General features: G+C 36.0%; 1 protein-coding gene across 1 annotated transcript in view; it reads right to left on the reverse strand.

Annotated features, from left to right (window-relative positions):
• LOC150090666 (reversion-inducing cysteine-rich protein with Kazal motifs-like) overlaps nucleotides 1–26,744 on the reverse strand; it is a 234,509-nt gene that overhangs the window by 132,749 nt on the left and 75,016 nt on the right. The window contains exons 5-8 of the mRNA XM_090388252.1: nucleotides 23,216–23,298; nucleotides 15,192–15,273; nucleotides 12,040–12,234; nucleotides 10,123–10,256 (exon numbers count right to left, since the gene is read on the reverse strand). Of these exons, the coding sequence (XP_090244378.1) occupies nucleotides 10,123–10,256; nucleotides 12,040–12,234; nucleotides 15,192–15,273; nucleotides 23,216–23,298 (494 nt within the window). The remainder of the gene's footprint in view (nucleotides 1–10,122; nucleotides 10,257–12,039; nucleotides 12,235–15,191; nucleotides 15,274–23,215; nucleotides 23,299–26,744) is intronic.

The following is a 26,744-nucleotide window of genomic DNA, read 5'->3' on the forward strand; positions in this document are numbered from 1 at the left end:
ACTTTTCATAGTTAGAATTTAACAGTTAACGCGACCTGACCAATTAGTTGTTATAATACTCGTTATAATTGTTATGTTGACAGATGTATTCTTATTCTAATAATGGAACAATTGTATGACATGACTGTCATCAGTGATTGTGAATTTTCGCAAGAGAAATAGTGGAAAAGCACATGAAGAACATTCCAAAATTCTAATACTGCTAACGGCAAGATAATGCTTGTTATTCAGTTAATTTACCAAGTAACCACATACCAATTATTCTAAAGCTTTGACCAGTTCAAATGTACTCATGTATATGACTTATATGTTTAATAAATCTTGTGCGGGCTCAAAGTTAAACTTAAGGAGAACCTTTCAGTTAATCACAATGCGATCTTGATGCTACGGGCTTACTCTTATTTAAGTCTGAGTGGGCTTGAGGGTGCAAGATTTTTGTCCTAATCCAACTACTGGACTATCATTTGAAACCCAGGTCTTCTGGAAATACATATTAGCGTACATCCTTGTCAGAAGCAGAGTGATTCACAGAGTACATTACATAGACAAGCAGGCACGCTAAAACAGAAGGAAGCCTGTGGAATATCTGCCTTGAATTTATTTAACCTGTCAACTTCTTTCTATGAGAACAGATGGAAGTTTGTTCCAGCAATCAACCACTGCTGGCTAAAGGCAAACTACTGCACATCTATTCTATAACTGTCTTTCCTCAATTAGAATTTATATCCCCTCAGGCAATTAATCTGGGAAAGAGGCAGAATCCCATCAGCATTGAGCTTGCTCATATCATTCAAGGCTTAATAAACCTCAATCAGATCACCTCGCAGGTGCCTAGTCACAAGACACTGTAATTTGCAAATCTTAAGCCTTTCTTTATAAGAGCAACCCTTTGTTCCATTCACTAATTAGCATTAGCATTAGTAGAGGCATTTGATGCAAGAAAGCAAGCTTATGCAGCATCAGCCAAAAAAAAAACCACTTCCACTTCACCCCTCTCTGTTTGTTCAAAATACCTGTCCAACTGAGCCTTAAACTTATTCAGGCTATCAACCTCCACGACAAGGGACGGAAGCCCGTTCCACCAACCAACCACCCGCTGGCTAAAGGCAAATTTCCGCACGTCTATCCTACATCTGTCTTTCCTCAATTTGAATTTATGCCCTCTCAGGTGATTATTCTGAGCGAGAGGAAGAATCCCATCAGCATTGAGCATGCTCAAACCATTCAAGGCCTTATACACCTCTATCAGATCACCTCGCTGGTGCCTAGTCTCCAGACACTGTAATTTGCAAAACTTAAGCCTTTCTTCGTAAGAGCACCCCTTTGTTCCATTCACTAATCTTGTTGCCATTCTCTGAACTCGTACCAGCAGCTCTACATCCTTCTTGAAATGAGGCCTCCAGACCTGTATACAGTACTCTAGGTGTGGCCTGACCATTGCCTTATACAAGGGAATAATCACCTCCTTATCCCTGCTAGAAAAATTCCTATATATCATTGACAATACACCATGAGCTATTCTTGCCGCCCGTCTGCACTGCTCAGGGAACTTCATATCTGGCTGCACAACCACCCCCAGGTCCCTTTCATTCTCTACCACTGTCAGTGTAGTACCACAGAGTTGATACGTTGCTCTGGGGTTGCTGTTTCCCATGTGTAGTACTTTACATTTGTCAATGTTAAACTTCATTTGCCACCTCTCAGCCCATCTGCTCAACCTTTCCAGATCCTGTTGCAGCAGCATAGTGTCAGTAGTGTCCTTGACAACCCTGCCTACCTTTGTATCGTCTGCAAACTACGACATTAAGCTTGATATATCCTCATCAGTATCATTTATGAATACAGAAAACAATAATGGACCCAACATTGAGCCCTGAGGGACTCCACTAATAACATTAGTCCACGACGAGCAGTGTCCATTGATTACCACTCTCTGTCTTCTCCCCCTAAACCACCCCTTTATCCACAGCAGCAATTTGCCTCCAATGCCACACTGCTCAAATTTGTGCAGCAGTCTTCCATGTACAACAGTATCAAAAGCCTTTCTAAGATCCAAGTATATAATATCAAAGTTAATCTTGTTGTCCTTCTCTGTATTCATTCCAGCAGCTCTACATCCTTCCTAAAATGAAGCCTCCAGACTTATATACAGTACAGTAAACCCCCACGAATAGCGGGGGTTACGTTCCTGAGAAATTCCGCGAATACCGAAAACGCAAATACTGAGTTATGGCTCCCATAGTAATAAAGGGGTTCCATTCCAAAGTATGAAATTTATAAGAAAAACTAGTCTAAAATTTTGTCTATGTATATATTATATGTACCTTCATAATATGACTATGTACATAGGCAGTACATAGTGAAATGCAAGCATATGGCATCGAAATGAAAATAAGAAACAATTTAATATTAAATGTAATATTTATTAGAAATTTCAAACAAATCTTTCAAACCAGTGCCTTTGCTAGCTAAAAAACTTATCCCGCCAGTGCTATCACCAGTTTTGCTAAAGTGTTGATAAAGGAGTTTTGCCTTTTAACGAATGATGAGTGAACTTAACGGAATTTTATTTTGAGTCCGGTCTTCTATCCACAGATTTAAAGCCTTTTCCATTTTTTCTAATTTAACATCACAAGTTACAGAACAAATTTTTGAAGCAATTAGCGCCTTTTCACTGACACTACGGCAGATTTTTTGATTGAGCGTACCGTTGACTCATTAATGTTTTGCCACTGAGGAGACACTTTCACCTTAGAAATTTTGTCTAATAGCTCAATTTTATTCGCTAATGTCATCACCTTCTTTGATATTTTCACATTTCCCTTGTTATTCGTAGCCATATTTTTGTATGGGTTAGAAAAAACTTGTCCACAATAAAGTCACTTTCTTCCGTTAACACACTCGAAAAAGTCTGTTTTTCACTGCAAAATGGTAGATTTATCACTTTTGTAAGCATATCAATTGATAAATGTATTCAATTTATAAGCATATAAATTAAAAGCAAACGACAAAACCTTCCATGACAAGCGCATAACATACTGAACAAGGATTAGCGAGAAACATCAACGCTCGCGATTTTGTTTCCCCCCTCTCCTCCCACCCACCGAGTGCGGTTTTGACCGGGAAAGACAATTTTAGCCACGCCTATGTTTTTTATGGTGGAAAATGTTTGCGGCGCTTTAAAATTCACATTTTTTTAGGTTTCGTTTTATATTAAATCAGCGACTGCGAATACACGAAACCGCGAATACATATACTGTGAATAGCGGGGTTTACTGTATTAAAGGTGTGGCCTGACCATTGCCTTATACAAGGGGATAATTAAATCCTTATCTCTGCTAGAAAAATTCCTATTTATCATTGACAAGACACCATGAGTTACTCTTGCAGACTGTCTGCACTGCTCAGAAAATTTCATATCTGACTACACAATTACCTCCAGGTCCTTTTGATTCTCTACCCCCCTTGAGTGTAGTACCACACAGTTGATATGTTACTCTGGGGTTACTGCTACCTATATGCAGTACTTTACATTTGTCAATGTTAAACTTAAATTGCCACCTCTCAGCCCATCTGCTCAATGTTTCTAGATCCTCTTGCAGCAGCGTACTGTCATTAGTGTCATTAACAATCCTGCTAACCTTCGTATCATCTGCAAACATAGACATTAAGCCTGATATACCTTCACAATATCATTAATAAATACAGAAAACAACAATGGACCCAAAACTGGGGAACCCAGTGTTGGGTCCATTTTTGGGAAACTCCACTAATACCATTAGTCCATGAAGAGCAGTGTCCATTCATTACCACTCTCTATCTTCTCCCACTCAACCATCCCTTTATCCGTTGCAGCATTTTGCCCTTAATGCCATACTGCTCCAATTTGTACAGTAGTCTTCCATAAGCAACAGTATCAAAAGATTTCCTAAGATCCAAGTATATGATAACAAAATTATTTTTTAACATCCAGTTCCTTTGTGACCACATCATAGTATCCAATCAAATTGGTCAGACAAGACTTACCCTTAACAAACCCATGCTGTGTACGAACTATAACTGAAGTGTTGTCTAGATGATACTGCAGTGCTTTTTCATCCAGTGCCTCCATTAATTTCCCTGGAACAGAAGTTAAACTAACAGATCTGTAATTACTTGTGTCATCCTTTGATCCTCCTTTGCCAGGGTGACCAAGCAGTTAAGGCGCCAGACTCTGCCAACAGAAGGCAAATACCGAACGCCAATATAATATAGAAGGCAAATACTGAAATGGGGTCACATTTGCACATCTTCAGTCCATGTGTACCTCCCCTGAGTCCACGGAAACTCTCATAATTATGGCTAAGGGTTTGCTTACTTCCTTTGCTGCTTCCTTTAATAACTGGATAGATTCCATCCACCCCCCAGGTGCCTTTCTTATGTTTATCTTCAACAATTTCTCCTCCACTTTACTCTCAGTTATTACAAGATTATCTAGCTTACTGATAGTTTAATACACCTCTGGCATTCCCTTCCCTGAATAACTCCTCGTGTGAATGTAGCAAAATATTCATTTAGTTTGTTAGCTACCTGAGCAGGATCATCAACAGTTGAACCATCAACATCAAGTGGACCAATCTGATTCATCCCCTTCCTTCTAGAGTTTATATAAGTAAAGAACTCTGCTGTTTTTCATTGCATCCTTTGGCAACGATTTTTCGTAATCTGCCTTTGCCTGCCTAACCTCCTTGGTGACTTGTTACAGACTAGCTTATATCTATCATAGGCTTCTGTGTCACCTGTTAATTTATATGTACCCCATGCATTTTTCTTCTCTGTCACATGTCTAATTAGTTCATCTGACATCGATTTAGGTATAAATCTTGAAAAATATTTCTTGGTTGGTATGAAAAGCCTAGTAGCTTCCAAGATTAATTCTTTGAATGCTTCTCATTTAGAATTTGTTGTTGTTGGTAACCTCATCAGTTGGTCCCACTGTATAGACTTTAAAAACTGTCTCAGACCTCCGTAGTCCCCTTTATGTATATCACCTCACCTTTTGTACCCTAAAAAGATGATATCTGCTCTACAATGTCATCAACTCTTGCCTTTGGTAGACATACCCTGGTCCTGTTCCACCTATTCTTTTTGCACAATATATTCCCCATTTCTCTGACAATAGAATCACTGACAACAACTAGTTCCTGTGGGACCAGCGCATTCTGCCTTGGGGTTGCCACTGTGTTGCCTGATGTTCAAGTGCAAGCTCTGGCATTGATGTGGGTAGCTGAGAGCATGATGGGCCTCTCAATTTAAGTCCTTCGAGGGCATCTACCCTGTTCTTCAAGCTCTCATAAAGGCCCATAACAACGCTGAGTTGGTGCCTCATTTCCAACAACCATCGAGCACACACAAAGACATTCCCCTTGGCAATATCATGTCTCATTCCTGATTTTTCCACAAACATCAAACAAGCAGTGCATTTCAAAAGGCTGTGATTCAGGGGACAACCATCTCCCTCCCCTCAGTTCTCCCCTGAGTCACAGCACTCCCACTATCTTGAGCCTTTTGCTTTGCTGCTCTGGCCTGAGGCATGATTTCGATTCAATTATAATACAATTAAAAATATTATACTAAACTTCTATCCCAATGCAGTAATAACACTATATATATATATATATTTCAGTATCGAGTTTAATCTCCTTCCGAATTACGTTATATTAATTTCATGTCTCCTGTCAAGTTCAAGTTATATGTCCTAAGTTATAATGTTACATTTGTAAAATCTAAGTTGTTATACATATTAAGTTAAAACACTGCATTTGTAAAATCAAAGTATTTATAATAGATAATAAATTTAACTATCTATTGCCACCCACGTGGTTCGAACTCACATCCCAGCTATTTATGCCAAATTACCAATTCTAGAAGCTCTACTAATATTATTGTTGTACATTATGTCTACCTGACAAGCTAAATTATTAAAACACGTAAAAAACTGCAGCCATTATCAACCCACTGCAGGATGGAAGCCTCCTGGACCATAATCTGCCACGCTGGTCCACTGTAGGTTGGCAGATTGACCGTATTTAGCAGTCAGGAGCTTGAACCCCAATCTACTCAAAGAGCATGTGCTACTGCACTCCCGCTCCTGACCACTTAACTACGGAGGCTGTTAAAAAATGTAAGCAGTGCTATAATTTATAATCCTCTGCTGACACCGCTACAAGTTACATAGAAACTCCCCATATCTGCTATACCGATATGAAAAACAATGGTGGCAGATTCATATGCTACTGTCGATACAATGTTAGCAGAATCGACTGTGGTGCTCTATGCAATTACAAGGCTGAGTAACGAATAAATGCACCAAATTAATCAGAAAATTTAAAAAAATAAAATAAAAAAAACTATACTAATAAATTTAAATCAAAAGTTATACAAAAACAATAATTTCAAATCAATAAATAAAAAAGTCAACTTAGTGGTTTGTGAACATGACCGGCTCTAACTAGCCTCATCCATCCGTATTTAACTAGTATACACTGGTTAAATGTGTAACTAGACTGGTAGAACAGTGGCAATCTTAGCAATGGTCTGTTAAGAAGTGAAATGGTGAGAAATGCAATATGAGCATTTTTCAGAGTTACCAAATTTAAAAGTACAAGCCATCACCAATAAGTGGCACTGACTCGTGTCCAAATCCAGTTCACAATCCATTAGTTTTGAAAAATTATAAATTGATGAGCTCCAAGAAAGGAACTTCTGAATTGAAAACTTCTGGTAGAAACAATTCTAAACAGACCAAGCAAGTTAACAATTTTAGACACATTATCCTCACTCATGCAGAAATCCTTTTCATGGCTTTCTCTCTTCTGGCTTCAATAGAGCAATTTACTTGTTTCTTAAATATGACAACATTTGAAAATCCAAATATTGTTCCTCACCATATAGGTACAACATATATTAGGTCATTACTCCTAAAAAATTGTTATTTTTTTATTACCCAAGATCAACCCATGTGTATTATGTCCATAAATTGCATCTGTTCTCTGGTCAGTTTTCTTGTTTTGCTGGACAAAAAATCCCAAGTGTCTAGGGAAATAATATTTCTATTCTCCTGAAATTGACTAACTGAGCCATGGAATGAAAAAATCCTATAAGACTTCCTCATGCCATTAATGGGATTCAAATCAAGGCCTTTTCCACCTGATGTCTGGAGGACAGTGATTATAACTACCGTGCTACCTGTGAGGACTAGTCATTACTCCTAGATATGTTGAAGAATGTTATGTGCAAATTATTTTACCACCAGTTTTCAAATCTTCCACTTCCAATTTAGAAATTGATTACCATAGCAAACTAAACCAGATGGATAATTCCAGTAAGTCATAGGCACTTTTACTGTCAAGGTTGTAGAGTCTAAAACAGTGAGGAAGTACTTTAAGGATGCATGGAGTTTTCATAAAAAAAAAAAAAAATTATCATATCGCCTAGCTCATCTGATGAGATAGAACATTCCAATTACTACTGAGCTAGAGTTTATAATGCTACTACTGTATAAAGCTTACATATTTTATAATACGTATGATTCTATAATGAGTCTCCACATCTCAACTGATGAAATTGTGCATCTGCTGAGTAAGGTCTAGGCTGAAAAGCCTCTCAATAGTAGCCTCTGTTGCATTAGGTAAAATTAAGCAACTTAAAACTTACTAAAACAATCATTATTATTCATATGACTATCTGAATTAAGATAAAATTCAAAAGAATCCAAATGCAAGTAAGCAAGCAAGAGAGAGAGAGAGAGAGAGAGAGAGCGAGACACTGAAAAAATTCATATCAGACACAACAACTATATTTTACAATAATATATCTCAGGAACAATAATTCTCATATAAATAAATATATGAGGAATAATTTCTGTTTTATAACCTAGTATATTAAATTAATTCAGAAGTTCTATTTGATAAAAAGAAGCTACACAGAATAATCAGTTAACAATAACACAATGAAATGTTTGTGTGATTTTAAGCCATATATTTTATGGATCTAGACTATGAATAATACAATTTATTTAAGAATAAGATTACAGTCAAACTCAGTTAAAGTGACCTTGGAAATGACAAGAACTTGGCTATAACATCACAATTAAATCAATTAAAAAATCTCCTAATAAACTGTGCCACATTAACTTTCCAGCAAACTGATCATCAATATGTATTTTAGAATGTGTGAAACATTCATCAGTGTCCACCAGTATTGTATTTAAAATAGTAATCTACTATACAGTGTGCCTTAAATATTACATACTCCACAAAACTGATTTTATAAAATTATCATACTGTACCTTTTTAAGTTGATCATAATGCCAATTCCTTTTGGCAGCTTTTTCAGTTGTTAACAATTTGCCTTTGCTCTTGAAGTCTTTCCTTTACTTTGCACACAAACTCTTGAGACGGCAGTAAATTTGGCTGTTAATTCAACAATTTCATTAATTTCTTCTTCTTGGGAGAGTTCTCTTAATTTGCTGTAAATATTCATTACAATATTTTTAAACTTCATACACAACTACTTCCCCAGGATGGCATTACACTGTAACTTCTCTTCTTAACCTTGCTGATAGAAACACAGCATATCAGGGTTAACAGTTATAACATCACTTGGTTAAAATGTAAGAATACTGCAGTACCATAAATGACACTATAACTGAGTTTGCAATTAAAAAATCACTAGTGGAGCTGCATTTTTGACAGTAATATCATAATGTGCAGAAGTTATCTAAATATGCCGGATCCTAATTGTAGAAGCATAAGCAGCCATACTAAAAATTTACTGGCTGCAACCAAGAAGAAAAGTGCTAAGAAAACTACTGTGACTAGACAAGAAAAAAAAAAAAGTCAAGGCTGCTGGGAAGTTGAGGCAATTGCCCAAAGTTTCATTAGTATCCATCTCTTTATACTGATTGATAGCCAGATTTGGCAGAGAACTATGTAGAAAAATTCCTTGAATTCTCTTCTTATATTGAAATTAGTGAAAAAAAAACTGTGCTATTCAGCAGAAAGTCATCCCATGCATTCAGCATAACTTTAGCTGCTGGAAAGATTATTACTAAATGCTGTTGACAATCAGTGGAGCCGAATCTTAGGTTGAGTTTTAAGATTGATAAAGCCATGCAATTAACCCCAGTCTATTATCATACAGATAATTATTTTTTAAATTATTGTACTATTCTAAACGTAAGTCATTTCAAGTAGTAAAATAGGCAAAGAAAGCTTTTCCATAGCCTGCTGAAACATGAAGGCAATCTGAAATGGTTGAACTGACACAGTTTTTATTCATGGAAAAACAGAAATCCATTCAGTACTTGTCTCAAATTTATTATTTATATATATATATATATATATATATATATAAAATTTTTAAGTTTGTTGCTTCCTACCATTTGATTACTACTGCACATAAACTAATTAGTAAAAAGAAATTAATTATAATATCTGTACAGTGTTTCAATTAAAATGCACTAGAGTCTATTTCACTTATTTTTAGATTTAGACAATTTGTCACCTGGACACCTTTTTTGTCATATTTGGGCTGAACTTTTTTTTAATCTAATGTAAAAATTGGACTAAGTATAACTGTTTAGATTTTATGACTTCTAAATTAAAATTTTGCCTCATCTGTATTTTTCTTAATGGGAAGGTTGTTCCCCATCCTCGGTTCAGTCTAAAAACATCAATTGTGTGTTTCTTAAGAGAGCAAAAACCTTATTTGAAGAAGAAAAAAATTATGAACACAACAATCAGAGTGTGTAACAAACAACAAATTTGTTTTGTTCAAATAAAAATAAGTTTATGTTCATTTCAGGAACACAGCAATGATATTTTTGGACTAAACCAAAAGGTAGGAAAAAAATTTCCCACTGATTAAAAAAAAAGTTGATTAGGCAAAATTTTAAAGTAGAAAATCATAAAATCTAAATGGTAACCCAGTCAAATTTTTAAAAAAATTCAAAAATTTCAGTCCAAATATGACCAAAAAAAGGTCCAGACAACAAATAGCCTAAACCTAAAAACAAGCAAGACAGACCCTGGTGCCTTTTATTTAAAGGCCCTGTATACTGAATAACCTAAAAACACTTACAGATGGTAGGGGTTCCCCACATCCTCCTTGAATAAGACCATCAACTACTTCTTGAGTTGTAGTATGTGTATGTAGAACACGTTTGCAAGTAGATCTGCATTCTGTGTTTGGAGATTTGTCACAGCAGTGGAGATCTAATAGTGAACACAAAATAGCAATTTGTAGTAAAAAATTAGCAAAACAGATAAATGAAATGTGGTGCATTCTTATATACAGGAGAATCTGAAAGCCACTGTCTATTTTTAAAAAGGGTATCGTTGGAATATTCTGGAACATACAAGATTTATTTAAGCAATGTTGGTTAATCAGTTTTATACCATTTACATTACACAAATTCAATTTTCAGTATAGGCAGCAATAAGTTTCATACAGGAATACTGAAATGTGGTGGAGTTTTATTCTGCATAAAGATAATTTCCTATGCATTTAGCAATGCATGGCTTCAGGAAAAAAAAATTGAAGTATAGAAAGGTATCTTTCTGAATTGTAAAATGCACTGGCTGAAAACTGTCATATACCATACTCATTTGGGAAGATATAGTATGAACTGTAATGTGCCTGCATTACTAGGAAGATCCTTAAGTGGACCAGGGGCTGGTAAATATGAATGAAGGGAGACAATCAATGAGTATTCTTCAGGGTGGAAAAATGTAACTAGTCAGATCCTCCAGGGTTCGGTACTGAGACTACTCTTGTTACTGAGTTTTCTCAATGATACAAATGAAGGGTATAATAAGGGGGAACTTACAATGTTTGTTAATGATTCAAAGGTAGGTATGATGGTAAATAATCAATGCTAGTCTATGCTGCTCAGAATGACTTAAACCAGTTACAGGTATGGTCTGAAAGATGGCAATTGAAGTTTTTTTTTTATTGCAGTGTAAGCCTCAAAAAGAATATAGAACTTCAAGAGAGAGAGAGAGGAGGCGGAATTCCAAAAGAACTAAACTTGAGGTTGGGAATGAGAAGGATTATCCCTATGAGCAGTATCTTAAAAAGACAAACTACTGAGCATGGACACAGTCACCTCAGGGATGACCTGATCAAGGCATTTAAGGTTTGATTTGTTGGTGCAGGGGCTACTAAGACCATAATGCACCTATAACAATATTTGTTGGAACAGGTTTGATATATTAAACAGGCAGGTTCAGATCAGATGATAAGGCATTTAAGGAATAAATAGAATAGCTGAGAGAAGTATATTCAGTTTGGCAGGTGAAACTATAATGAGGGAGTGAAACAACATTTTGGAAGCAACAGAACATTAGATCTCATAAAGTTTGCCATTGGGCAGGACATTATTGATCAAGAGGAACTGAATGGGTACTTTCTAGCAATGCATAAACTGCAATCGACTGAAGGTTTTTTATTTTATTTTTTTTTTCAGAAAATGCAAACTAAGTTTGCCCCACTCTTTGTTGTTCTGTGTGTTTTAACATAGCAAATTATTAAATTCTTTGCAGGACATAACTGCAAACAAAATTTTGCCCAAATCCGCTTTTGAACAATTATTACAGAGTAGTTATTAGTGAAATATAATTCTACCATGGTCACTTTGCATTTCACGCTCCACTTGTCCATTTTTTAGTTCTGATGGTAGAATTCAATTTTCCAAGGTTGATTCTCAAACTCAGGTGAAACAAATAAAAACAAACATTTAATTTAAAGGATTGTTCATTATTAAAATGCTTCCATGAGTTATATGTCACCCTGCATTAATTTAAAACTTTATGAGAGAGTGATAATAAACTTAAGAACTATAACCTTACTTTTATTTTAAACTATTTTAACAAGAACTGAGATTCACAATTTGTAGTATTTTAGTCCCAGTGCCAACTATGTTTTGTAAAATAGTTTCAACATTAAAAAAAATAATAATAAAAATAAAATAAAATAAAAATTGATGCATATACTAACACTGTGTGGGATTTTCAGCAGGAGTCGTATGAGTATAGTTACTAATACACTGGATTACTCTGGGACTATGATGTGAGCATTTACCAATTGAATTATTAAGAACTTCTCTACTTGGAGTCATGAAGGTTGCAAATACCTCTTTACATGCATGTTGGCATTCCACTGTATTTGCAGCACTGCAGCACATATCACCAGCTACAAAAGTAACAACAAATCATTATGAGAAGCATTCAGCTAAAAAAACTTGAATTTCATTTTATTTATTTATTTTTTTGTTTTGGATTAAATTTGCATCAGATTAGAATATTTTAAGATACAGGATTATGGGATATTTAAGTATATTTAACTAGCAGTACACTTATTTCTTTATACTGTTCCAATTCCTGCAAGAAAGACAAAAATTTCATTAAATATTTTTATTGATATTTAATTTTCATTTGTTTTTCTTTTTAGATTGAGAGTCCCATGATAGGGCCTGCTGTTACTGTTCATAAAATTTAATTTGTTATTTGCTTTTCTTTTCAGATTGAATTTTGCTTAAAAGGACCAGATTGATAACAGCTGGACCAATATTATTCGTATCATCCTGTATATAACTGGATTTACAAATACACTCACTGGCCAAAAAATTAGAGACCTTAATTCAGTATCTAGTAAGGCTATCTTTTGCCCAAATTACAGCCCGTACACATTCTGGCATGAATTGCACTATGTGTTTAACAAATGTTGCTAAAGGGCTCTCTTGATGTGAATAGACCACCTGTTATTAAGTTGAATGGAGAAATGATTAGGAGTATTCGGCAGCATAAATACTTAGAAATTTATTTTGATGACCGTCTTAATTTTAATTACCATGCAAAATATGTACTTCAGAAAACAAAAGCTATGACCTATAAAATTATTAAGATTACCAGGAGTACTTTTGGTGTAAAGAAATCTTCCATTAAATTATACTACTCTTGTATATTTATACCAATTGTGTGTTATGCGGCTGGGGCCTGTGGATACAGAATCAGTAACTCCCTTGTTCAAAAATATCTTACCCAAGCACAAAGATTCTTTCTTCTCGCTGTAAGTAGAGCTTGTCGAACTGTCTCTACAGCTGCTCTCCAGGTCCCCAGTCATCGACTGCCAATCCAATATGAAGTAATGTTACATTATCTTTTATATTGTAGAAGAAAAAAATGTTCCTGCGATTGTAAATGGTATAACATATAATACTGACTTGCAAGAAAATGTAGACATTAAAAGAAGAATGAGAGATGAATGTTGTAGAGCGTGGCAAAATACCTAGTCTACCTCTACTTTGGGTAGGGAGACCTTTAAGTTTTTTTCCCGAGGTTGTTGATTACGACAAGAAAATGGACTAGTTCGATCCTGGTTTATACGTTACATTTTTATATACCGGCATGGAAGCTCAAGAAACTGTTGAGCACCTCGTCTTTCATTGTCCCCTGTATGATGATTTAAGACTGGACTTTCAACTTCTCACAAATGTATTTGACTGCTCCGAACTGCCAAGATTGGTTAACTGTTCTGAATATTATACTGCCTTCTCCACCTATGCAGAGAAATTGTTTAAACGGAGGAAAAGAATTCTTGCTCCTGAGGTTCAGTAAAATGCTAGACTGTTTCTTTGGATTACTTTTACCTGATGTATTGATCAGTCTGCTGGACTCTGAAGCCCAGTATTTATTTATGTACCATCATTGTATATAGTCTTTTTATGTATAATTAATTATTGTACTTTTTATGTATAATTAATCATTATAAAAATTGTACACAATGTATAGATTACTTTCAGCGGCGAATAGGGGAAACCCTGGAGCCCGCCAAAAAATAATAAAATACTTTGACTTGACTATGTGTTTGAGGAAATCCAGTTCCAGATCTGATCATTCTTCCATCATGATATTTGTCAGATATTGCACCATGGTCAGTAGGGAAATGCAAAGCCGAGCTAACATATCCCAGACATTCTCAATTGGATTCAGATCTGGAAAATTAGGTGGCCAGGGTAGTTGTTGGAAATGTTCCACAATCATTTTAAATACAATCTGGGTAAAAATGAAGCATTTGGGGAGAAGGTCGAATATGACAGAAAGATATTCACTGGAAGTAACACAACCTTCTAAAAGGTATGAGTGGACTAAGTCCTTACCAACAGAGCATACTCCATACCATGATACTACCTCCAACTGCTAGCACAGTGGAGGTGGTATCATGACACACGACAGTCTGGATGATGGCTTCATTGGTTCGCTACACACTTTCACCCTGCCATTGGTGCAAAAGGATAAATTGAAACTCATCAGATAACAATCTTTTTCTACTGGTTCAGTGTCTTGGTGTTGGCAGCACAACTCCAGTCGAATCTTTCCATTTTCTACAGAAAGAAGTGACTTTTATATAGGGACATGACTACCAAATCCCAGATTCTTCACCTTCTGGTACATAATTTGGTTGAAAATGAGGCATTTCTTTGCCTAAATTCAATTTTTCAATCATTTGCTGCATAGTTCTTGGAGTACAGACTTACTACCGCATTTTTTCTATTTATAGCTACATTCTACTTTCATTTTCCACTCATTGTATACTTTTGAGATGGTTGCTTTCAGCACATCAGTAATTTCCTCTGTTTTCTCAATTCTGGCACCTGCTAAATGTGCTCCAAGAATAACACTTTCTTTCTGAAAATCAGAAAGAAAACCTGTACAATGACTGGATCAACTAAGAAGTCCCAGGAAAGCACACGGTATTTATCTGATACCAAGGAATCTGTGATTATACCATGTAATAAAACTTATATTTGCATACCATACATTTAATTATCTGTTGGTTCCAATTGCAAAAGGTTCCTAATTTTTTGGCCAGTGATTGTAGTTGTAAGGGGGAATTGAGTTAATCCAGAAATAATATGAAATATTACTGAAAAATGTTCAGAAATATACTTAAAATTTAAAACAACTTCGCCTTTTAAAGTAATTTTATGCACAACTGTTAAATATTTTTTTATCACAGCTTATGTTAGAAAACATAAAACTTAGCTGTTTCTGAGGACTATTCTGCAAGGAAAGTTAGTTTTAATCATAAAATATCCATTTATCAAAATCGACTATCAAAATATAAAAAAGCAATAAATACATGCTTGCCTTCTTGTTGTTCAAGGCATGTATAAAATGAAATTTCATCACTCTGACGACAAACTGATGAAAGATCTCTTACTGACTGTGCCTAAAAGAAATTAATATAGAGATTAACTATAAAATATATTAAGTATACAAAAATACAATGAAATGAACAAAAAACTACAATATACACTGTGCTGCCACTTTATTAGGTACACCACAGCTGTGCACACAAATGCTTTGTCCCACAATATTGCAAGTCACACGACCACAGTTGTGGATATAAATGCAGCAAAACAACATTTCTAGTATCAGTTAAGCATACATACCATAGCAAGAATGGGGAAAAGGAGTGATTAACAGACTTCGAATGTGGCATGGTAGTAGGTGCAAGATGTGCTGGACAAAGCATCTCTGAAACGGCAGTTCTCCTGAACTTTTCACGCACCACAGTTTCAAGGGTGTATCGAGAATGGTGCAACAAACAGAAAACATCCTCTCAATGGCAATCCTGTGGAAGAAAATTGCTTGTTGATGATAGAGGTCAGAGGAGGATGGCTAGAATTGTGCAAGCAAACAGACGGGCCACGATGTCGCACATCACATCAGAATACAACCTTGGTGTGCAGAACAAAATATCGCAACAGACCACTAGTCGCACTTTGTTGCGAATGGGCTACGACAGCCACATCGTGTACCTTTGTTATCAATGAAGAACAAGAGAGCATGCCTCCTGTGGGCATAGCAACACCAGCACTGGACTATCGAGGATTGGAAAACAGTTGCTTGATCTGACGAGTCCAAGTTCCTGGTGCATCATGTTGATGGAAGGCTCAGAATTTGGCAAAAACAACATGAATCCATCGACCCGTCATATCTGACGTCTACTGTGCAAGGTGGTGGGGGAATGTTTTCTTGGCACATGTTGGGTCCATTAATACCCATAGATTCACGTCTGAATGCCACATCATACCTAAAGATTGTTGCTGACCAAGTGCATCCATTCATGTTGACAGTTTATCCTCAGTCAGATGGTTACTTCCAGCAGGATAATGCAATGGTGCACAAAGCCCGAATCACTATGGAATGGTTCCAGGAACATGACAATGACTTTTCTTTGCTGCAGTGGCCCACTCAGTCTCGGATCTCAATCCTATTGAACATCTTTGAGATAAGCTGGAAAGGACTGTTTGCTGCAGGCCTACACCTCTGTCAAATCTCAAGGAACTGCGTGACACACTCATGTCTGTATGGTACTCCATTCCTGCACAACGTTTTCAGCATCTTGTTCAATCCATGACTAGAAGAATTCAGGCTGTTTTGAAGGCTAATGGAGGCTCAACACACTACTAGATAGGTGTACCTAATAAAGTGGCAGCACAAATAAAATTATTGATTTAACTGCATTAATAATCCAGTTAAGATTTTTAATTTTCTTGTTAGTGTTCAGTTGGGTCGTTTTCTAGTAATATGGTTTGTCTGCTGAACTCATTCAGATATAAGAATAACATTATTCTCTAAATAAACTACAATCATATTCCATTTGTTTAAGAGTAACATTAGTCAAATAATGATTGCAACCATCCCTATTTGAAAAAAAGTGTCAGAGGTCAACTATTGTATCAAATGTAATTTGTTGCAATTGCTCTGACACTTTTGCACATTTTGCACTTTTGCATTTGTTGCAATTCAGTTGCAACAAATGCAGATGTTGGGATTTCAGAAACGTGGTGTCACTCAGATATAAGAGATGCAGAATTTGAATATGTGAAGTATAATGTATATATATAGGACAGTGTACAGTGTTGGTTGTCAATTGGCACATGGTCCCCCCCAAACTCTGCTTACAGAAAGGACAGACAGGATAGGAGGGATTATGCTCTTAGTTAAAAAGCACAAAAAATCTAAGACAGTGCATCCAGTTAATATGGGTGGCAAATGCAATGGTGAGTCAGTTTGGTGTAAAATAAGCACTGGGAAAGCAAAAAATGAGAGTAAGAGTGTGTTATAGGCCTAATAATTCTGATGAGTACAACTAATGTCTTATAATGGGGGATTTTAACTTTCCAGATATTGACTGGAACTTGTGGAGTGGTCACTCACAGGCTAGCAAGATTTTAGTGGATTTATTGGATGACAATTTTTCTAGAGCAGCATGTTAGAGAGGCAACAAAAGGGAATAATACTCTTGATCTCATTATCAGCAGTGATTATTCATGCATTAAGAATCTGCAGATAGAAGAACCGCTAGGTGGCAGTGATCACAGTGTATTAATTTAAGATGTACTTAAAGATGTAACTAACATTAAGGGTAAAGGGAAGTGTTTTTGTTTCATAGAGATAGTGACAGTGGTCTCAGACAGTTTAAAAACAATTTTAAGATAATTTCATCAGTTAATCCCACTAAACAGTGGGATTAACTGATGTTACCATCAGCAAATTATAAATGGGAAGCATTCAAGGAATTAATCATAGAAGCTACTAGACTTTTCATACCAACTAAGAAATATTCTTCAAGGTATAGGTCTAAATAGATGTCAGATGAACTGATGAAACTTGTAGCAGAGAAGAAAAGTGCATGGGATACGTATGAATTATCAGGCGACACAGAACCCTATGGTAGATATAAACCAGTCTGTAATCAAGTCACAAAGGAAGTCAGGCAAACGAAGGCAGATAATGAGAAATCTTTGGCAAAGGATGCAAAGAAAAACTGCAATGACTTCTTTACTTATATAAACACTAGAAGGAAGGGGATAAATCGTATTGGTCCACTCAATATCAATGGTTTGACTGTTGATGATCCTGCTCAGATTGCTAACAAACTGAATGGGTATTTTTCATCTACATTCACAATAGGAATTCTTTATGGAAGGTGATGCCAAAAGGTTATCAAATTCTAACAGGGAGCTAAATGATTTTGTAATAACTGAAAGGATAGTGGAAGAGAAATTGTTGAAGTTAAACATAAAGAAAGGCACCTGGGGTGGATGGGATCTATCCAGTTACATTAAGGAAGGCAGCGAAGAAAGTAAACCAACCCTTAGCCATAATTATGAGAGCATTCTTGGATTCAGGGAAAGTCCCAGACTGGAGATGTATGAATGTATCCCTAGTTTACAGAGGGGGGATCAAAGGGTGACACGAATAATCACAGACCTGTTAGTTTAACATCTGTTTCAGGGAAAATAACAGAGTCACTGATAAAAGAAGTTATGCAGGATCATCTAGACAAGGCTGCAATTATACTACAGACGCAGCATGGATTTGTTAATGGGAAATTTTGTCTGATCAGATTGAATATTATCATGTGGTCACAAAGGAACTAGATGCAAAAAAATAATTTTGATATAATATACCTGAATTTCAGGAAAGCTTTTGATACTGTTGAACATAAAAGGCTGCTGTACAAATTGGAGCAGTGTGGCATTAAGGGCAAGTTGCTGCTATGGATAAAGAGATTGTTGAGTGGGAGAAGACAAAGTAGTAATCAATGGACATTGCTCTTTGTGGACTAATGTCATTAGTGGAGTCCCCAACAGTTTGGTGTTGGGCCCATTTTTGTTTTCTATATTTATCAATGATATTGATGAAGGCATATCAGGCTTAATCTACAAGTTTGCTGATGATACAAAGGTTTGCAGGGTGTTTAATGACAGTATGCTACTGAAACAGGATCTAGAAAAGTTAGGCAGATGGGATGAGAAGTGGCAACTGAAGTTTAACATTGACAAATGCAAAGTACTGCATATGGGTAGCAATAACCAAGAGAAATGTACCAACTGTGTGGTAATACACAGTTGATACGTACTACACCCTGAGTACTAACTGTGTTACTACACAGTTGGTACTCAGAGTAGTGGAAAATGAAAACGATCTGGGGTAATTGTGCAGTCAGATATGAAGTTGTCTGAGCGATGAAGACAGGCTGTTGCCATAACAGCCCAGGGGTTTTGTCAATGATATACTTTGCTAGCACAGATAAGGAGTTGATTATCCCATTGTACAGATCACTGGTTAGGTTGCATCTTGAGTACTCCATACAGTTCTGGACGCCACATTTTAGGAAGGATGTAAAGCTGCTAGAATGAGAACAGAGAAGGGCAATGAGATTGGTGAGAGAACAAAGGGGCATTCTTATCAAGAAAGACTTCAATTCTGCAATTGCAGCATCTAGAGGCTAGGCATCTGCGAGGTGATTTGATTGAGGTGCTTAAGGCTTTGAATGGATTCAGCAAGCTCAATGCTGATGAGATTCTTTCTCTCGCTCAAACCACAAATTCGCCTTTAGAAATTTGATAGCTTAAATAAATTCAAGGAAGAACTAGACAAACTACTGGAGGGAATGAATAGGTGAAATGGAAGATGTGGTTGTTTTTTTTTTTGTTTTTTTTTTTGACTGATGCTTTATAAGCTTGCTTTCTTGCATCGCTTGCCACTACTAATGCTGATCATGGTGCAAAGAAAACCATGCTTTGGCTGCATTGAAATGAATATTAAAACTCTTGACATAAAGGCAGGTCACAAGAAGCCTTTGGGTAAGATTGCAAAGAATTCATTTTTTATTTACCACCGGAAAGAAAGTAATAAATAACATTGTTCCTCTTGATATGAATAACATAATTATTGATAACTTTGCACAAGTCACTTAAAAAAACTGATTAAACACTTTAAATCTACATTATATATATTAATCTTCATTGTACATAAAGATACGGGATACCAGAAGTTTGTTACTGATTGTGAGTTAAATGATTTTATGATAACTAAAAGGAAGCAGGAAAATAAATTATTTCAGCAAAAAGTAAATCAGACGCCTGGATAGTCACACAGGTGGTTTAAAGGGTGAGTGATTAATTGCAGATTGGTAAGTTTAACTTTTATGCCAGGGAATATAATGCAGTTGATAATTAAAGACGTAATGCAAGGTCAACTTGACAGCAATGGAGTACGGTGACCCAGCATGGATCTGTTAAGGGTACATCATCATCATGCCTGGAAAATCTGATTAGTTATTATGAGGTTGTTATGAAGAAACTGAATGCAAAGAATTCTGATACCGCATATATAGCTGCAGACTTTTGACTTTCAAAAGCTGGAGATCAGGCATTTGTAAATAGGGGAAATGGAGACGTTTTTGGGCCAAAACAGGAAAGAAGAGAGAAAAAAAAAGTGCCCCCCCCCCCCAAAACATACTTTTTTTCTCCCTGGAAAAGAGAAGGTTTTTGAAGTCCACACTGTACTAGAAATTAAAATTTCATTGGCAAAAGTACAGTATTCTTATAAACATTAGCTTACATAACACTTCTGTCTATGGATTTGCTATTGGCTATTCTATTAGATATTAACTGATTTTGATTGCTTCAAGAAAGATACTGTAGAAGATTCTGTCCTCTTCACAAATGTTGAGTCAAAGTTTTGTTCTTAACAGTGACACTACTAAACTTGGCTGTCTAACATCTTTCCAAAGCTTCACCAGAAAGAGAAGGTCTGAACTCAGTTTTGTTTTTCTTACCTGGCTGAACATTCTCACATTCAGCATTGCTATGTGGAATTGTTTGTTTGTTATTTGGTTTTTAGGAGCATTAGCAACTAAGGCTATATTGCTCCGGGATATGCGATGGTCATTCCCCGACCTTTCCGCATCCTCCGTATTTGGTGGTGATGGGCTCGAACCCCAGTCTAATCAAGAAGCGTGTGCTACGCACTGCTGCACCTTCCCACCTGGCTACGGAGGTGCCACACTATGCTATGTGGAATTGTTAAATACCAAGCATAACTTTTGATAATCTGTAATATTTGATATGCACTTTTCAGTTCCCAACCAAGGACCAATGTACATTAGCTGTTTTTTTATTTCATAATAGTGTCTGGTATGTTCCCACACTGAAATTGACTGAACTGATGCTGCAAAAGATCTATTGCTTCATCAGTTTCTTTATCTTTAATGACACCAAGAAGTACTGGAAACTTTTTTTTTCAAAAAAAATTTCCACAATTTGAAAATGAGCACTGTTAAATTATGGAATTTGTGCTACTTCCACATTTATATGAATGCTGCACCCTCACTGAACAAAGGAACAAAATATTCACTTCTTATTTTAGACTCTCCATGACCTTCGCAGTAGAAATGCCTATGACTAAGTCAGAATCATCCTTTTTGGTTTAGTCAGCTATTGTAATCAACTTTCAAAACAGAAGTGAAAGATTTGAAAATTGTTGGCAAAACAAATTTGCACATAACATTCTTTAATGTATCTAGGAATAATAATCTCAAGTGCATAGGTATTTTTTATTGTATTAGGCGCTATCTAATATCCAGATAATTTATATAACTCTAATATATGCCCTATCTTGTTTTTGGCCAATTACAGGGTGGGAAGACCCTCTAGGATGACATGAAAATATATACATTAAAGTGAAACAAAAATAGATGCATATCGAAAACAGTTCAAAGTTCAGGTTAAAGTGTCCAAGTCGATGTTACAAATAATTGTCAGCCCATTTCAAAGTCCACAGTGTCATCAATTCATGATGGGTAAAGAGCTGTGTTTGGATTTTCAAACATAGGCATAACACAAAAAAGAAATAAGCAAATATTTTTATTCAAGCCAGAAGAGAGAAACAAAACAGACTCTGCACAAGTGAGGATAACAATCCTATGATTATCAGCTTGCTTGGCCTTTTTCAGATTGCTTTTACCAGAAGTGTGTAATTCAAAAATTCATTTTCTTGAGGGGTTCATTAATTTGGCTTCTTTCAAAACTTCTTTTGGATCATGAACTGGATATGAGTCAATGGCACTGACTAGTGATCACATGTACTTTTCAATTTGGTAATTCTGAATTGAGCTCATATGGCTTTTCTGAACACTTCTAATCTCTCCTTTAAATAGACCTATCAAAGACTGCCACTGTTCTTCTAGTCTAGTTACACATTTAACCAAAGACAGCCAACATATAACATATACAAGCTTTAAAATCTTTTTTTTACATCAGTAGGATATATCAGTTAAAATTGTTTGAATGTAACTTTCCTTTTAGCACATCTCTTCCTAGATAGCAGTAAATTTTCACAAATTATTCATTCACTTTCACAAGGCATGCAGCTTCCTTTTCAGCACACAAATTAATTAGATGACAAGGACAGTCTATTACCATCAAGTGCTCAATCCTCTCTTTTAATATCATTGCTACTCCAGTTTTAAGGCTCACCATAACAAGTGCATTATCAACACTAAGTGCCAGACAATTTTTTTGAAGGAATCATACACACTTTCAGATTGTTCAGAAGATGATGACAAGAGTGTTGTTCTCTGCAGAGTCACCTTCTAATGTTGGCACTGTGAGCAAGGTGCTTCTGATTTGATGATTTTTATTATGAAAAGGTCACCACAATGGGATACAGTTCAAAATCACTTTGATTGCTGCCACCTGTAGCAATCAAATGTGGTCCACCTTTTAGAGCCATCACTACCTCTTCTTTTCCTATCCACGCAATTTTATTAATTCAAGAAACAAATAAAATCAAAAAACACTGTTTGTTGTTTGTTATTTGGTTTTTAGGAGCATTAGCAACTAAGGCCATATTTCTCCAGGGATATGTGGTGACCATTTCCTGACCTTTCCGCATCCTCCGTATTTGGTGGGCACGGGCTTGAACCCTGGTCTAATCAAGAAGCGTGTGCTATGCACTGCTGCTCCTGTCCACCTGGCTATGGAGGAGCCCTTCAAGAAACACTGGCAGGGTAAACATTAAATGACATGGTGATGGTCTTGGCTACACAGGGATCATATGCTGAATGTTTTTGCTTGCATGATAAAATTCTGTCTTATGTGTTTAATGATCTCAAACACAGAAATACCAGTGTAATATATCAAAAAATGTACACATTCAAAACTGTTGTATTTTCTTGATGACTCTGTTCATTTAAAGTAGAAACCCAAGAAACACCAATTATTCTTGATTTTCTTAAAACTATACATAAAGAGACAGACAGAAAATATCAGTGAGCAATCATACTATACAAAATCATAGGCAAGATTTACTTTTAAACATGTTAAGCGGCATCTGAGTGCTTGGGGAAGATGACAGCAAGGTCTTCCTATCCAACCTTCTCCTATTTGTATTTCTGTAAATAAAAGGGAGAAAAAATGTGTACATATATACATGACACACACACATACATAATACAATTACATGAAGCAAAATGTCTATAAAAGACGTCTACTTTTGATGAGTGGGGGATATACATGACACACACACACATACATAATACAATTACATGAAGCAAAATGTCTATAAAAGACTTTTGATGAGTGGGGGATACTTACTCTTTAACTATTAATAATAATTTTTACAAATGTGTATCAGTGATGTTTGAATAACTGATGTTATATTTTAGCACAAATTACAAGTTATTAATTGTACTACAGGAATAATAATACATTTAAATTCAGAACTTCACTGAATTCTATGAAGTGTTAACATAGCATCTCTGGTTTTCAGATGTAGCTTATTTTCCACCAGAAGGGGTTGCAAAAAAGCAGAACATTTGGTTTTGGGCAAAAGAACCTCCTTGCTAGCTTCACAAGAAGAGTAGCCATGGAATGAAAGTGGCCGTATAGGTAGCCCCTGTCAAGTCATAGACCCTTCTTCAATGAAACTGTTAACATATAGCAGTACCTGCATATGCTTCAGGATGATTTTCTATTGAAGTTCATGGAAACTCAGCTTCCCACAGACATCCAATAGTTTATGTAAGATGGTGCACACTGTTTTTGGCTTTTGCATATTGTCATACCATTAACATGATCATAATAACTGTGGATATTTCTGGCCACCTAAGTTCAGACTTGAACCCATGTGACTCTAAAGAAATGAGAACCTTAATCTTGTGGGATTTTTCCAAAGAGAAGTTCTGTAGGAAACCTGCTTCACACATGAACTGAGAACCATGACTGTTCCATTGTCTCGGGAAACTGAAACAGATGTGTTGGCATATGATTAAAAACATTAGCATATGCCTTCAGGAACCTATTCATCAAAATGGAGGGCATACTGAACATCTGGTAAAATAATAATATTTTCAAGAATATGAGCATGAAAATTCATAACATTGGTAATGGTAACAATTAACAAATAAATGACTTTCTTAGGAAACATTTAAATGAGTCAATATTTCGTGTGCCATCTCATATATGAGAGAACATATATTCAAAGCTTTTAATTCAGAAAAAGTTTCAGTTTATGATGGTCAAATTGGAAGACTGTGCCTTGGAATATTAGGACAATGCCAGGGTCCAAACTGGGATGTCAAAAAGGATTATATTTTAGTCACTGACTGCTATCTAAAGAAATGTCAATGCTGTCCCTATATACTTTTTTGGAGTTCATAGCAGCAATCATTCTTTGGCAGGAGTGGACATGTATCTCCATGGGCAGGTGAGGATCATGCAATTGCACTGCTTCTTTTTTATTTTACTTATTTTTTATTAATTTCATTTTGAATATCAGGTGGCTTGGTACACAGGAACAGAATTGCACCTTGTAACTTTCAACCCTAACTGCAACAAAAATTTGCAGTAATTGTTATGTGGTTTAGTGTTTTCTTTTTCATAGGTCTTTTCATACGTTTTAGTGATATTACCATGCTGGTCACTAAGTAAAGTTATTTAATGCTACCCTTTTAAACATTCCTGATCTTTGTCAACTGATGAATACAATAGCTTATGGCAAAATTTCATGCAATCAATGGGATACACTTAAATAGAAAGGGTGCAAGAATATTTGCTGATGTTATCGAGGCAATGTTAGATGAGTCAGAAAACTGCAAGCTTAGGAGGATTCGAAGACTAATAGGTTAACAGTAACCAATGGCAGAGGTGGAAATGATTCTTGCACTGCTTCTATTGGAATGAGCAGCAGCCCAGAAAGCCAGATGCCGGGGATTTCAGGAACTGCTGGGAATCATGAAACAAGTAAATACATGGGCTGTGTTAGAGTAACTAAGAGTAAGAACAGGTGCATGTATACTTGCATGTACACCAATGCCAGGAGTATAATAAACAAATCTGATGAATTTGAAATGCTGGTTAAGACATCCAAGGTGGATATTGTTGGGATATCAGAGACTTGGTGCCACTCAGATATAAGGGATGCAGAATTGGAATTTGGGGGGTACAATGTGTACAGAAAGGATAGACAGGATAAGAAAGGAGGAGGGGGTTATGCTGTTAGTTAAGAAACACATAAAATCTAAGAAAGTGCATCCAGTTGACATAGATGGACAGTGCAATGTTGAGTCAGTTTGGTGTGACATAAGCACTGGGAAAGCAAAAATGAGGGTAGGAGTTTGTTATAGGCCTAATGACTCTGATAAGTACAATAAACAATTATACAGAGAAATAGAGTGGGCCAGTAAATCAGAGTGTTTTATAATGGGAGAGTTTAACTTCCCAGTCTGTATCTGGGAAGTTAAACTTGTGGGTTGGTCACTCGTACACTTGCAAGGCTTTTGGGGATTTATTGGATGATTGTTTTCTACAGCAGCATGTTAGAGAGGCAACAAGAGGGAGTAATGCTCTTGATGTGATTATCAGCAGTGATTATTCATGCATTAAGAATTTACAAATAAAAGAACCACTAGGTAGCAGCGATCATAGTGTACTGATATGGGATTTCTTAAAGATGTAACTACCATCAGGGGTAAAGGATAGAGTTTTTGCTTTCATAAAGGCGACTACAGTGGTCTCGGAGATTTTTTAGGTTCTATACAATGGGACCAACTGATGATGTTACCAACAGCAAATTCTAAATGGGAAGCATTCCAGGAAATAATTTTGGAAGCTACTAGGCTTTCTGTTCCAACTAAGAAATACTGCTCTAAGTTCAGGCCCAAATGAATGCCAGATAAACTAATGAGACTTGTGGCAGAGAAGGAAAAGGCATGGGATGCACATAAATTGTCAGGCGACACAGAAGCCTATGGTAGATACAAGCTAGTCTGCAATCAAGTCACAAAGTATGTTAGGCAAGCGAAGGCAGATTATGAAAAATCTTTGCTTTGGCAAAGGATGCAAAGAAAACAGGAAAGACTTCTTTACTTATATAAACTCTAAAAGGTTGGTTGGTTGGTTCTTGGGTTTTATTGGCGCATTAGCAACTAAGGCTATAATGCGCCACAACCAGGTGATATATAAAAATTTGTTTCACTGACCTAATTACTTAGGTCACCATGTCAAAATATAAAATAACAAAGGTATAAAATGCAAAAAGATAAATCAATAAAGAAATAACAATAACAAGTAAATATTAAATACAAGTAAAAACCTTTATTGATTTATAAAAGCTAAAAATAGCAGACACATGGTCATTGTCAGATAAAATCTGACTGAGTGTATACAGCTCAGTCAGATGATTAAAAGCAGTGAAACGGATATTGCTAAAATCTGGACAATCAATTATAATGTGACTCTAAAAAGAAGGGGATGAATCAGATTGGTCCACTTGATATTAATGGTTTGACTGTGGGTGATCATTCTCAGATAGCTGCCAAACTAAATGAGTATTTTGCAT

This window comes from Mastigoproctus giganteus, chromosome 1, assembly GCF_048544385.1.
Source record: "Mastigoproctus giganteus isolate SK-2022 chromosome 1, ASM4854438v1, whole genome shotgun sequence".
In the NCBI taxonomy this organism is placed as follows: domain Eukaryota; kingdom Metazoa; phylum Arthropoda; class Arachnida; order Uropygi; family Thelyphonidae; genus Mastigoproctus; species Mastigoproctus giganteus.